This window comes from Elaeis guineensis, chromosome 14 (assembly GCF_000442705.2).
Source record: "Elaeis guineensis isolate ETL-2024a chromosome 14, EG11, whole genome shotgun sequence".
Lineage (NCBI taxonomy): Eukaryota > Viridiplantae > Streptophyta > Magnoliopsida > Arecales > Arecaceae > Elaeis > Elaeis guineensis.
This window is the reverse complement of record NC_026006.2, coordinates 62,794,844-62,810,097: the sequence shown is the minus strand read 5'-3', so window position 1 is coordinate 62,810,097 and position 15,254 is coordinate 62,794,844. Positions and strand designations below refer to the sequence as shown.

Genomic DNA, 15,254 nt, shown 5'->3' with positions numbered 1-15,254 from the left:
CGCTATCAATTTGAGTTTAGGTTCAGGTCGAAGTCATTGGTAAGATTGATCCCGAAACCTGCTTCCATCACAATAATTTCAAGAATTGAGATAATCGAATTTAGTTTAGACCCTGATCAAGTCGAGTCAGTGATGCTTGGAGTTGAAAGATCATGTTGGAAGGGTGTTTTGTTAGGTCCCTTGAACTCGACGTCGAGCAAATGGTCTTTGCTTTTGCATGTCATGAATTGTGACTTGTGTCTCGCAATTTGCATTTGGCAAAGCAATTCATGACTCGACTACTGACCCATGCAGGAGCTAATTAGTCATTGATTTCGTATGATATTAGTGCACTTGATTCTTGAGATGCTATAGTTTGATGTTTTGATGCTTGGAATGGAATCTAATCATTGCACTTGGGTTTTGTTGATTCAATCTTAGTTTGATCACCATTTATATCCTGTTCTTCTTTCCAGTTTCTACAGATGCAGCTTTGACCTGGTGAATGGTGGGGAGATGTTGCAGAAGGAATGTGTCTGGTTTTTGAAGGCCGACAAACACCAGCCAAGACCAGCCTCATCCTGAGATTATGGAACAGTCTCGTATCAAATGTCACTGCATGCAAATGTCAGACTTGATCTTGCTCTCTATATGTACATATCTGTCCACTTCATGCATAAATTCTATAGAAGAAGCTAAAGTAGGAGATGTCTGGGTAAATTGCAATCCTAGTTCTCCTATTCATTATAGAAAAACTTTTGGCTTATAAAGAGTGCTTTATAGATATAACGATCTAAAATTTTCTATTTTATTGCATTTTAACCATTCCTGCATTAGTGAAACTAATGCATGATGGGCTTATCCAAATTGATCCTATCAGGGTTATTTTTGACTATGGTGTAGACCAAGCTCACCATTATAATGGTCGTTGAAGCATGGCCTCTGGTGACCGAGAGGATCTAGCATGCTGCTGATTTAGATCCTTTATCAAAATAACTAACACAAAGGCAATGTAAATCCTGGAAAACTCCCTCTACTTCATCGTCTCATAGTATCATTTTCCAACATTGTGAATGGTTCACCTTCTGAAGCGATTCCGAGCTAGGAGTAAATAATAGTTTCTGTGTATCTGGGACAACGGGCAATTGCACATATTTGTTCGCGTCCTTTGATTTGGTCATCACTTGTCATTCCGGCTGCTTCACAGAGCCTTTGAATGAATACACCCATTCGCATTTGCCATCAGCATTTTTCAGAGATAACCTAGTAATATAGAGTAGGTATCCCAAAAATCAGAGCCACTATGATTAGTGATATAGAAAGCCATCCAATCAGCTGCTGTCTGATTAGCCTCTTTGAAATAATCATGCTCAATGATGCATACAGTGATGCTCGATTCAGTCTCTAAATATCCATCATCAGTGAATGATTAAGCTCTTCATGCTGAGCTTATGTGGAGATCCATAAGATAACTATTCTCAAATCCCCTTCTCATATGATGCTACCCACCATTAGAATAGTAATGCTCTCCTACCGTCCATTGAGTCTTGCAAATATTTGCAAGTCTGATGTGCTGAAAAGTAGGAAATTAGTTATGGAGATACAAATTGCATCCTTATGGCTTGGGTCAACTTATTCATTGGGAGGTTTGCAGATTAAGCCAACGTAGTCACAGAAAGATTGTCAGATCCCGATCGCAAGATTGATCGAATGTCTTCTCTTCCTTGTAGTCATAATAACTGTCCCACTGAAGCTCTCTTGACCTAAGGCTATCCTTCTCTTCAGCCAACAAGGGGATTGAAGTCATCATCCAGTGATGTACCAAGTCAGGAATGGACTGAAGTGCGAGCGAGGTTTGTTCTAATTTATTTGGTACCCAATCGGACACAACCCATTTTCTGGGTTTTTTTTTTGTGGCTTTCGAATGAATCCATGAAGTAGATTGTTAAAAAATTAGAGGGTGGGTTCCCAAGTGAAATAAACCATGTGGGAAGCAAAATCTATGAAAGAGGAACTCTAGATTTCTCTAACACCCATCAACCCTCCAATGACTTGATCCGCATAAAGTCCAATGAATGGTGTAGAGCTCCCAACACAGCAAGTCAGCAACTCAAGGGCTTTTGTTGGTATTCTTGAAGTCTGGCTAACCATATATAATACAAAGTATAGTAAAGGGAGACATACCTCTGATCAGTATCTCTTTTGAGATTGCCATCCTTAATAGACCGGATAAAAATTTTCCAAATTCCAAGTGTGGAAGGATAATGACAGACAAGCTAGAGCCTGGTCTTAAATTCGTACCGCTACGGGACAGTGGAAAGCACATGGTCGATGGATTCTTCTGTTTCTATACACTGATCACAATAAAGTGGCATGGAACTATATCTATGATGAAGAGTCCTGCATCGTAGTCAATCCCAAACTAGTTTCCAATGAGAGAAAAGCAACTTTCAGGTGAGCACCTACCTTCTAGACCTATATTGCATCCCTCCATGAACCTCTTAGAGGTGTATAGAGCTCTAACTTCCTGTCCACTTGTGCCATTACATCTAATTCTATCAACTGGTCCCCCCATGAGGATCCTAGAAGGAGTACACCGGGAACTATACTCGTTTTCTAGAAAAATTATTGATTAGAATGATTCTATCATGTATATTTTGCACTATCCAATAATAAGCCGACATACCATCCGAAAAAGTTAATTTTTTTTTATTCAAAACAGCAAAGCTGTGAGCTCGACAATCCTAATTAATATTGAAATATTTTTTATTTAAAATTTTTAATTAAGCTTGGATAATTGTACATCTTTTTTTAATAATAGATGATGTGCTGGATTGTCATTAGACGGTGCAAGATATATATGATAGGATCATTCTAACAAATAATTTTTTCATCTATAAAGTACCGCTCTAGAAATATTCTATCTATGCCTTTTCTCCGGCCATTTTCAAATCTTGAACCACTTTAGGGGCTCATAATCAATGGCATAAGGACAACATACCAGTGGAACTATAGAAATCGATGGGTCATCAATTGCGTTAATAGTCTTAATTTCCATTACCAACCATCAACCTAAATTTAAAAGCAAGTATAGGCACATACGAGTATATTATTTTCCAAATAAATAAACTATTACGGCATTGTAAGTTGTTGGCTGGGCTTTAGCTTTTTTTATTTTTGACAGTGTATTTATTCATTTGACATGAGCATGAGCAATCCAAGTTGTCAAACAGTGGTGGTCCCATAAAAGCTAAGATGGCTCCGAAGAGTTTATACGGATATATCATTATTATTGGTGGGAATTCTGCTCTTTAGTGACCACATTTTAAGACGTTAAGGAGGGTTGGGGATCAAATACCATGCTGAAGTGATACAATGGAACTGTTGATTGGCATCCCCCTCCACTAAAGAAATAGATAAGTTTGAGAGTATAGAAATTTGTAGGACTAGATGGACTAGCATCTATGGTGGCAGTTAGGATACCTAATCTTCCAACCCAATATGAATTCAACAGGTTTCGATTGAGCAAAGTTTTATTTGGGTTGTAAACATGTTGACATGACTAATCCATTTACCGCTAATTGAATATAGTTATTGTGGAAGTAATGTTTAAAAATTTATGTATGGTGTTATGTTTGTTAAATATGAAATTTGTTTTCAGTATTCATTTCTAACTATGATAAATCTTAGATTATATTTGATGCATCACTAGACAATTTTGAAAGATAATATGATTATTATCATTACATTATCAATAATTTTGTTCATTTTATGTGCATACTACGTGCACCGTGTTCGCCTTAGCCCTCAACCAAACTCCCGCTTTCTGACATTATTCCCCTCCCATTCTCTCCAAGCGAAACATCGCAACTTCTCCCTCCTCCCTCTCTTCCCATTGTAACACATGCTATTATCTACTCGTGCCCGTAACCCAATATATATCTTCCACTCCTCTTGTCTCTCCCCCTTCCCTGTATGACATTTATTCCTCCCTGGGCAACGAGAATAAAACCCTAGCCATAGAACGTGTGACTTATACCACCCCCACTCGTCATCCATCCCTCTATTATTTAATCTAATGTAAACCCTATACCTATCAGCCCTTTGTCTTTATCTTCCTGGAGAAAGAGCCCGATCGTTGCAGAGGAACAGCAACAAAAGATATTAGAAGGAAGAATATGAGGAAGAAAAAGAGAATAAAATGATTAGAAGAATAATAAAAGAACAGGGGGAGAGAGAGAGGAGGTGGTGGTATAATAGCTTTGAAAATGTTAGGCTGGTGCTTGGGGAGCGATGGGTCCACTAGATCCAACGCACCCTCGGGGGGGAAGCTCACCCTCCTATATCTCTTCCTCCTCCTCATCATCCTCCGCGGCACAATCGGAGCTAGCAAATTTGACACCCCAGAGCACAACTTCAATGAGATCCACCAGTGCCTCCGCCACCATCGCTCCCTCCCCCATCGCACCCTCGTTAAACATCGAGCTGGCCATTTCTACACTGCCACCGCCAGAAAAACCTTTGCCACCAATGAGGGAGACAACAACTCGCCGCGATGGGAGGAGATGGAGGAGCCATGAGTGGAAGCGCACGTAGAAAAGCCATGAGTGGCACTGGAGGAGGAAGAATGAGGGGTGGGGGTGGGAGGGTTCGGCGGTAGTTTTGCATGATTTTTTTTAAAGATAATTTTATCTAAAATTTCTATTCCAACATTACCGAGAAGTAGTAGTTTGATAGCCACCTCTTTTCAAAACTATCTAAATTGTCGCATGCAAACCAATATACATTATCGAAGTAATTTGGATTGTCACTCAAAAAGCATACTAAATACAACAATCTACTAGGACCATTTTAAATTATCGACAATTTAGATAGATTACCTACCAAATGCAACATTAAATCAATCCATTGCAACATTAAATCAATCCATCACTGCATCAGTTGGTTGAACAAGCTAGCTGAGTGATTAACCTTCAAAAGTCAGCCAGCTAAGTGATTAACCTTCAAAACTTGCTTTAAAACTTTTTTTGTAGTAACAGTAACAGGAGCAATGGTAGTAGCAGTAATAGCACCAATAATGATTGTAATAGCGGTGATGATGACGATAATCGTAACAGTAATCGTATTATTAGTATTATTATTATTAAGAACAACATTAACAGTAAAAATAGCAATAGTAGCAGTAGGAATATGAGCAGCAGCAACAACAGCATCGTCGTCGTCGTCGTCATTATTATTATTATTTGCTTCATTTTTGAGAGAGGCCGTGGAAGCTCCAATATGTATGTAACCAACAAGGCTACCACCAAAACTATCAGCGATGACCAAATCCAAAAGTCAAAAGCTGATACGTCACAGAATCTCATGCACTACATATTATTTCTTGGAGGTCCCAAACCATTTTATAAAAATCGATCACAAAAGCCCCCAAATAAAAAAGCATCTCTAGGCCAGAAGCATAGGTAATAATAGAAGTATTAGAAAATAGTTCATAACATAATCGAAGCAAAAATGAACAAATACGAAGACACCATCCCATCAAAGATAAAAAATGCTTCTTATTCAAATTAATTTTTTTCCTGGGGACAAGGGAGGGAAGCCCACCATGTCACCAACTCTTATTTGTAGATTCCTAGCCATGGAGGTCCATTTCTCACTGGTGGCTTCTGCTTCTCCCATAATGTCTTAAGCCACCATCTTGAGTACTGATTCACATTTATATTACTAATTATCAGTTGAACAAATATAATTATAAGCATGGTTCCAACCAAGAAATCTTCATGACCACTGCCTATGATTCATGAAGTGGGCATCAAAGTTTTGATCTTCCTGCAGAGGAGTTCCCGATGACGACCATCACTTTACCAATGGCCTTTCTTTCTTTGATAGCAGTGAAAGCAAGATTAGCCTACCAAAAACCGGGGCAAAAGAAAATGAGGTGAGTAGCTACAATGATTATAAGAAAGATTTATCACAAGCAAACATATAGGGATAAAAAATATTATTGTAGCTATTCTACCAAAATCAGAAAAGGGTTATCTACAGCAGTACTCCATCACAATTTGAAATCATTTTGCATACTGTTTTTTTCCTTTTAATGAATGCGGCAAACTAGTAATGGCTTTTAGTGGGAAGTGGGAAAAAAACAAAATCACCTTTCAACTTTGAAACATATTCTCATAATCAGCTAGTTAGCAAAACAATTGTTGGTGCAAAAATCTGCTTGCGTCGGAGAAGCTGGAGTCGGAGAAGCTGCGGTCACCGTCGGGACCTGCAAAGGAAGTCTAAACCGGAGGTGGGGTTGCTCCGGCAAGACCCTCCGACGCTCAAGTCAGTTCTCTGCCTCAACAAGAATGGAGTGCTCGAACGGAGAATTTAGCAGAGTTTTGAGATAAGAAATGAGCTTAGAGAATAACGTATCTGGGTCCCCCTTTTATAGGCGGGGGAGGTAACGGATTGATGGCGACGTTTGTAACCGCCAGGTAGTGGGCCGCCCTTAGTCAGGAGGAATCTACTGCGAAGAGTAGTGGAGCGGAGCCGTGGCCATCACTGGAGCGTGCCACGTGGAATCTGCCGTGGGAAGTGGGATGCAGATGCTGCGGCGTCTTGCCAGCGGATGGGAGAATCGTGCGATATCTGCTGCAGGAGGTGGAGCAGGATCGCGGCCGTTTATCGTGGCCTGTCAGGCAGTAATGGAGCCGCGTGGGCGCGGGATCCACCGCAGAGAGTGGAGCAGTGTTGCGACCGTTACTGCGGCCTGTCAGGGAGTGATGGAGCTGCGCGGAGTTCGCCGCAGGAAGTGGAGCAGGATCGTGGCCGTGATTGTGGCCTGGGAGTGCAGATCTGCCGGCTGAAGCTCGGCAGCGGTTGGAGTTCGGCCCTCGTATGGATCCGGACGGAGTCCTCCTTGCGATTGGGGTCGTGGGTGGAGCCCGGCTCCCGTGGGGGTCCGGACGGAGTCCGGACATAGTCTGTCTGTAGCCGTCGAAGTTGAGGACGGAGTCCGACTCTCGTAGGAGTCCGGACGAAGTCCTCTTGTGATTAGAGTCGAAGGAGAGGTCCGGCTCCCGTAGTAGTCCGCTTGCAGTTGACGTTGTTGGTAGAGTCCAGCTCCTGTTGGAGCTGAGGACGAAGCTCGACTCCCGTAGGAGTCCGGGCGGAGTCTTCCTGCAATTAAAGTCAAAGGCGAAGTCCGGCTCCCGTAGGAGTCCGGACGAGACTTACCAGCGGTCGACGCTGAGGACGGAGCCCGGCTCCCGTAGGAGTCCGAGCGGAGCTGTCCTGTAGTCGATGTCGGCGGCGGAGCCCGGCTCCCGTAGGAGTCCGGGCGAAGCTGTCATGTAGTCGATGTCGGCGGCGGAGCCCGGCTCCCGTAGGAGTCCGGGCGGAGCCTGCTCGTAACTGTTGGAGTTGTCGGTGACGGAGCCCGGCTCCCGTAGGAGTCCGGGCGAAGCTGTCATGTAGTCGATGTCGGCGGCGGAGCCCGGCTCCCGTAGGAGTCCGAGCGGAGCTATCCTGCAGTCGATGTCGGCGGCGGAGCCCGGCTCCCGTAGGAGTCCGGGCGGAGCTGTTCTGTAATCGATGTCGGCGGCGGAGCCCGACTCCCGTAGGAGTCCGGGCGGAGCTGTCCTGTAGTCAATTCCGCTGAGGGTTTCGGCTGTGGGTATTTTATACCCAACACCATCCTTCATCGCTATCGAGAGTTGACCGTTCACAAATTCCCGTGGCACGACGCTTGGAATCGCGTTTCGACGGGGGTTCCGAAAAGACTCTTCAGGTCACCTTCACCGGAAAGCGGGCTTTGACGTGCACACATTAAATGCCAAAATATCTGAAGGCGGCAGTGCGCAGGATTCGAAGGGACGGTTCCGACTGTGCCCATCTCTCTCTCTGTACTTCCTTCGTTTGAAATTCAAACTCGGAAGTAGGGGGACTGGTGTTGGGTATAAAATACCCACAGCCGAAACCCTCAGCGGAATCGACTACAGGACAGCTCCGCCCGGACTCCTACGGGAGCCGGGCTCCACCGCCGACATCGATTACAGGACAGCTCCGCCCGAACTCCTACGGGAGCCGGGCTCCGCCGCCGACATCGACTGCAGGATAGCTCTGCCCAGACTCCTACGGGAGCCGGGCTCCGCCGCCGACATCGACTACATGACAGCTTCGCCCGGACTCCTACGGGAGCCGGGCTCCGTCACCGACAACTCCAACAGTTACGAGCAGGCTCCGCCCGGACTCCTACGGGAGCCGGGCTCCGCCGCCGACATCGACTACATGACAGCTTCGCCCGGACTCCTACGGGAGCCGAGCTCCGTCACCGACAACTCCAACAGTTACGAGCAGGCTCCGCCCGGACTCCTACGGGAGCCGGGCTCCGCCGCCGACATCGACTACAGGACAGCTCCGCTCGGACTCCTACGGGAGCCGGGCTCTGTCCTCAGCGTCGACCGCTGGTAAGTCTCGTCCTTCGCCTTTGACTTTAATTGCAGGAAGACTCCGCCCGGACTCCTACGGGAGTCGAGCTTCGTCCTCAGCTCCAACAACTGCCAGTAGCCTCCGTCCGGACTCCTACAGGAGCCGGACTCTGCCAACAACGTCAACTGCAAGCGGACTCCTACGGGAGCCGGACCTCTCCTTCGACTCTAATCACAGGAGGACTTCGTCCGGACTCCTACGAGAGCCGGACTCCGTCCTCAACTTCGACGGCTACAGACAGACTATGTCCGGACTCCGTCCGGACCCCCACGGGAGCCGGGCTCCACCCACGACCCCAATCGCAAGGAGGACTTCGCCCGGATCCATACGAGGGCCGAACTCCAATCGCTGCCGAGCTTCAGCCGGCAGATCTGCACTCCCAGGCCACAATCACGACCACGATCCTGCTCCACTTCCTGCGGCGAACTCCGCGCAGCTCCATCACTCCCTGACAGGCCGCAGTAACGGTCGCAACACTGCTCCACTCTCTGCGGCGGATCCCACGCCCACGCGACTCCATTACTGCCTGACAGGCCACGATAAACGGCCGCGATCCTGCTCCACCTCCTGCAGCAGATATCGCACGATTCTCCCATCCGCTGGCAAGACGCCGCAGCATCTGCATCCCACTTCCCACGACAGATTCCACGTGGCACGCCCCAGTGATGGCCACGGCTCCGCTCCACTACTCTTCGCAGTAGATTCCTCCTGACTAAGGGCGGCCCACTACCTGGCGGTTACAAACGTCGTCATCAATCCGTTACCTCCCCCGCCTATAAAAGGGGACCCAGATACGTTATTCTCTAAGCTCATTTCTTATCTCAAAACTCTGCTAAATTCTCCGTTCGAGCACTCCATTCTTGTTGAGGCAGAGAACTGACTTGAGCGTCGGAGGGTCTTGCCGGAGCAACCCCACCTCCGGTTTAGACTTCCTTTGCAGGTCCCGGCGGCGACCGCGGCTTCTCCGACTCCAGCTTCTCCGGCGCAAGCAGATTTTTGCACCAACAATAATTAACATTCTCTACAATTGATTTGTATATCAAAAACTTTTAGATGGTTGATAGAAACCAAAATGTTTGTTTTGAATCTGCACTTTTTTAAGAACAACACCCTTCAGATACGACGACATGAGGAAAAGTGGGGTAAGATCCAGACTCATATGTTTACTTATTGGTGACAGTTTGGCTAGGCAAAAAATTTGTGGTTTTTTTTTATTTAATGACGAACTTGCCTAAGTTCATAAAGAGTGACTGATATTTTAAAAATGAAAAAAAGAAATACGGAAATATGAAATAAAATTGTTGATAAATTTGTATGTTTATACATGACAAAAGGTCATGACCAAGGCTTCAAATGCCAGCCCATGCTGGTTCATGCCAGTCTGATGCACACTGTACCCGCAATACCAGCACTAACCACTTTGGTAAGGAACACATTAATTCTTCTTTTTACTGTTTTGTGATAAAAAGGTGTATAAAGTCCTTCTATTCTTCATTTTTCTTATTTTACCAGCTTGGTCACGACAATAAACTATAGCAACAGATTTCATTAATATTTGGCAACCAATAAGTACTCCTTGAGTTGGTCATGATTTATGAATACTCACATAAAACTTGATTAATTTGATCCATTGTTGCTTTTTCTGAGATGAAGGCACTAGCCAAAGAACCAACACCAACAATGATTCCTTCTTGGTGACTAGAAGTCACACTTATATGCAAAAAGAAAAATAGATTCTACAGTCATAAAAGAAGGCTTCAAATTAATGATTGGATGGATTCAAGCTCAAGTCCAATTTGAGGATGAGGATTAGCATCATACTATATGGTATACTACTGTTATGTTGCCAAGATTTGAAGTATGTGATCACAATCAAGTTTTAATTCCATATTTTCTTGTTCAAAAAAAATTATCCAGTGGATTTATTCTCAGTCCAGCAGTATCACAGGACACGGATACTGTTATAATGATGATCCATATAGATAACATCACTCATACCATGCCATCAAGATTTAAAGCAAACATTAAGGAATACGCTATATAATCATGAATATAAATCTGGAAAGTATGACATTCAAAGGGTAAATGATATTAAACAGACTAACATAAGCACATCAAACTGCAAGCACACTTCTTCTAAAAGACTATTTAGTCATATTAGTCAGACATTGTGCTTGAAATGGATGTACAGCTGACTTAGAAGTAAAAACTGAGTTTACACTAAGCATCTTACAGATGCAGAAACAATATTAGATTAGTAAAAATCTTAGAAGTTCTTTGCTATATACAAGACTAGGTTTAAAATAAGTTCCTGACCTCTGACAGACTATAGGTATGAGAGATCTGGATCGTTATCAGGCCCTTCGATAGCCAGGAGAGCAGTTGCATGAGAGAGTCTTTAAGAACATGGGGTTGATGTATGTTGTAGCTACCCCAATAGAGTCCATGAACCGTCCAGTTCTAGCACATTTACATATCATTAAGTTAGAATCAATCAAATAAAATATTATAGGCAAACTTTCGTCTAAATTTTATAAATATGACATAAGTTAGTTTGTATGAGCACAAGAACAAGAATCACTGCATAATATATTGCAAAGCTTAGAGATGAGTAAAATAGTGGACCATGCAAAACCCTCCAGCTCCCTACCCGCTTGGCCAAAAAAGAGGAGCACAAAAAAAAAAAAAAGCAGCTTTATTCAAACATGCGCCACACCTTGTATCCAATATTTGTGATTGGTTTATAGGGACTACCTTAACAAGAGCAATATTAGCTGGGATAACTGGAACTTCACCACTTGCAAATCCAATGACCAGAATTTGTGCTCCCCAGTTTAGAAGCTTCATGCTTTCCTTTGTAAGTTTGCCCCCAACTGGGTCATATAGGACATCAACACCCTTTAGACCTCTTGCCTTGAGGAAATGCTTTACACTTTCTATAACATTACCCTTGCCCAAGTCAACAACATGATCAACACCCATTGATTGGAGAAAACGAACCTTTGGTTCTCCCCTGAAAATTAAAAGTATTCCAAGTCATAATTTCTCTTGATGTGAGAGAAACAAATAATTTTCTGAAAGCATTTTTCATAAATGAATGCATTAGTCAAATACCTAGCAACAGCAATAACCACTGCACCACAAACTTTTCCTATCTGTACAGCTGAGAGTCCAACACCACCAGCTGCACCAAGAACAAGCAATACCTGCAGTGTTGTCATGACCATTAATATTAACTGCCTAATTATGAGGATCTTCAAAGTTGTTAAACAAATGCAACTTATTCAGAATTTATCTATGCAGGAAAAAATAAGATAGCAGTTTCTTGTTTGTCTGGAATGTAAGAGTTGATCCCTTTATCCTAAAGTTGCAAATATACTTGTGAACCACTGAGCTATAGGATCAAATAATATAATTGCAGAAGCTAAACATCAGCAAACTGAATATATATTTTTTTGAGAAAAGATTGGACTAGATCAAATCCAATTCATTAAGATAATGAACGATAAAAAAACTACGGCAGGGTCAAAGCACCCAACGAAAAGGTCCACAAAATGAAGTTAGGGGGTGTTTGGTTGGTGACCAGAATCAGAATGGATGAAAATAGGAAGCAGAATCGCCATATCCCCCGAAGCAATTGGTTCATGATCAGAATCAGAATTGGAATCAGAATGGAGATTTGAATCCTTAGGAAAGAATCGGCATTGGAGTCTAGGGGGATTAGGCCATTCCTATTCCACCTCAGAATCAGAATTGGAATGAGACCCCCCCTCCCCAACCAAACGGTTGGAATGGGAGTCACCCATTCCCATTTCCAACCCCAACTCCCCCCAACCAAACACCCCTACATAATTGCATAAATCCTTGGACACACATCAAAAACTAAAGTGAAGGAAAGCAAAGATCAACAATTCATAATAAGCTGAGGTGTTAACAAGAATCCAATACTCTTAGCTTACGAGATTGAAAACACATAATGCACGCGCTCAAAAGGCAAGGTGATCTGAATAACCGATGAAGCAAGTACCTTATGGCTGAAGCACGAATATTAACATCTTTTTTAATTCTTGAAATTCCAGTTTTATCCTATTAATCCACATTAAGGGGTTCTTCTTTTCTAGTGACTTGTCAATTTTCTGTGAAAAAAACATCCTCTGGAACTAATTAGATTTGAAGGCTGCACCAGCTTCACAATCTTGCATGAAACTTTGGTCCATGGTGCCATATTCTAGATAGATATTCCTTCTTTGCATCTGGTGGTTGTGTATAATTAAGTCCAGGAGCATGAGAAATTCTCACCAAAACAAACTTATCACAACAAAGAAAACATCATTCTTAAAGCATCCAAGCATGCTATGGAGCAAGCAAAATATGTTCATCCCACTCTACAATGTTCTTACAAAATATTAACTACAGTCAAAAATACCAACAAAAACATGCCCCCAGCATAAGTGAAGGTTAAGAAGGAGAATTGAAACTAAATTTGACCATGTTTTGGTTCAGGAAGATGAAAAAGTAACCAACTTCGATAGCTCGACTATCAAGATATTACATTGAATTAGTAAAAGAATGTTTAAAAGCGAAAGATTTGGAGGACATACCTGACCAGGTTTCAGTTGTGCCCTATGCACAAGAGCTACATGTGAAGTACCAAAAGCAACAGGTAGAGCACCGGCCGCAACCAGGTCACATCCATCAGGCACTAACAATCTTTTTCAGCGATGGACAATAAACGAATAAGTATATTAGAATTAGATCCATCACTAGTCATCAAACTTCAAATTGACAAAGTGATTTTATCCATTGTATATTGAAAAACAAAAAAAAGGAATTTGACCAAACTATGGAAAAGAAAAGGGCTAAAAACCAAATTTTTATGCATCCCAATGTAGTCCATAGGCATTTTCATCATCAGAAAAATACTCAACACACAGAAACTCACAAATCCTTCTCCTCGGCCACAATGAACTCGGCGAAAGACCCGAGGGAGGCAAAGGAACAAACTTTATCGCCAACCTTGAACCTGGAGACGCGATCTCCGACGGAATCGACGACACCGGAGTAGTCGGATCCTGGGATGAAGGGGAGTGGGGGTTTCTCCTGGTACTTCCCGAGGATCTGGAGGTAGTTGGCGTAGTTGAGGCTCGTCGCCCGGACCCGAATCCTCACGGCGGTCGGGGAGGTGAGCTCGGGGACAGGGTGGGATCTCGAGACGGAGATCGGGGTGGCATCGGAGAGCGGGACGGTCGGGTCTCCGAGCTTCCGGCAGACAAGAGCCTCCATGACCATGGGAGCGAGGAGTAGAGGGTCTTAGGGAGTCGTCGGGACCAGAAGAGGCCTCGAGGAGAAATTTATCCTGGCGGAGGAACATGGCAATACCTATAAAAGGATTAATAACGCAAAAAAGGTATGAATCATCTGATGGGTTTTAATTTCCTCCGTAACCCCAATTGAATGCGGTTGCGGTGTCATAAATAATTTTTAGGTCCACTGAATTCAGACTTTGCCGATAAATTTTGCCTCAACGACGCCATGGTGTCACATCCTATAATATCCTTATACTACGTAATATCTATCCGAATCGCTTTCTATATCCAAATTTATTTAAATATAAATAAAAATTAAAATATTTAATATATATATATATATATATATATATATATATATATATATATATATATATATATATATATATATATATATATATATATATATCTTAAACGAATATAGATATGGATAAATAATTATCTGATTTATATCTAAATAATAAATACCTATTTTATTTATAATTTTTTTTGATTTTATACAACACTCATAACATTTTAAGAAAATAAATTATCATATTAATATATTATTAATCTAATTTATCATTTATTTAATAATATTTTTAATTTTATAATTATAAAATTTAATTATTTAATTTATATTCATATTTTTGATACCTAATTATATCTATATTTATTTAAAATAAATATAAATATAAATTATTTTTTAATTCAATTAATATCTATATTTATTAAATAAAATATATATATATATATATATATATATATATATATATATATTAATATTCAATATATATTCGACCTATTTTTAGCCTTAACATAAACATATCGCATGACATCGTTTGCGAATTCCATTGTATCAATCAAATGGGCTTCATAGTTAGCTCCAAACAGATTTAAAAGTTGAATTGTCTGATTGCACTAAATTAAATTAACAAAAAAAAAATTATCAAATATTTCAAAAGCTTTTATATAATTAACCCTGTGAGGATCCGCAGTTGGGTTGCCGGCTTATTTTAACTCATTAAACAATCACGTGTGTCTCACGTGCCTACAACTGGTATAAAACGTCGGATGAAGGGGTTTAATGTAAATACATCGGATCTAATAAAATCCCCAAAGAAGGTCCTTCTTAATTTAGCCAAGAAATTTTTCCCTCCTTTCGTCAGTTTGCTGTTTGTTTCTTTCAGGGGATATTCTATATTTATCCTAAAATTATCTCTTGAGTTGGTATGAAATCCTTTGATCTAATTCATTGGTGCACCTGAGTAAATATTATGATCCATGATGCCTCTGGTTTGGTAGACTTGGATCCAATTTTTTTTATAATTTTTTTATGTAATTGGATCAGGGTCGATTCTTTGATGCTTTGAGAAGCCCTTTTTTTTTTTTTTTGTACTTAGAAATCTATTTTCCAAAAATTAGAAAAAGAAAAATGATAAGAATGAGCCAAGTTATTTGCGCTGCAGAACGCGAAGCATCAAAAGCTGATGCTTTGATTTATTATGATTT

The 15,254-nt window shown here is 41.9% G+C and overlaps 1 protein-coding gene across 1 annotated transcript; it reads right to left on the bottom strand.

Moving 5' to 3' along the window:
• Nucleotides 1-5,517: 5,517 nt before the first annotated feature.
• LOC105057234 (uncharacterized) lies at nucleotides 5,518-13,855 on the bottom strand. Its single transcript, XM_010939762.4, has 6 exons — nucleotides 13,400-13,855; nucleotides 13,059-13,167; nucleotides 11,572-11,663; nucleotides 11,212-11,470; nucleotides 10,774-10,917; nucleotides 5,518-5,887 (listed from the first exon to the last, which is right to left on the bottom strand). The coding sequence occupies exons 1-6, from the start codon at nucleotides 13,744-13,746 to the stop codon at nucleotides 5,792-5,794; spliced, it is 1,047 nt and encodes a 348-aa protein (XP_010938064.1). The 5' UTR covers nucleotides 13,747-13,855; the 3' UTR covers nucleotides 5,518-5,791.
• Nucleotides 13,856-15,254: the final 1,399 nt, after the last annotated feature.

What these genes read in the sequence shown, in the direction of transcription:
- LOC105057234 (XM_010939762.4), bottom strand. Translation starts at nt 13,746, where the DNA reads ATGGTCATGGAGGCTCTTGTCTGCCGGAAGCTCGGAGACCCGACCGTC. An exon ending in GTGGTTATTGCTGTTGCTAG is followed by an intron (nt 11,471 to 11,571) that starts GTATTTGACTAA and finishes TTTAATTTTCAG; the next exon opens with GGGAGAACCAAAGGTTCGTT. An exon ending in ATACCTATAGTCTGTCAGAG is followed by an intron (nt 5,888 to 10,773) that starts GTCAGGAACTTA and finishes GGTTTTTGGTAG; the next exon opens with GCTAATCTTGCTTTCACTGC.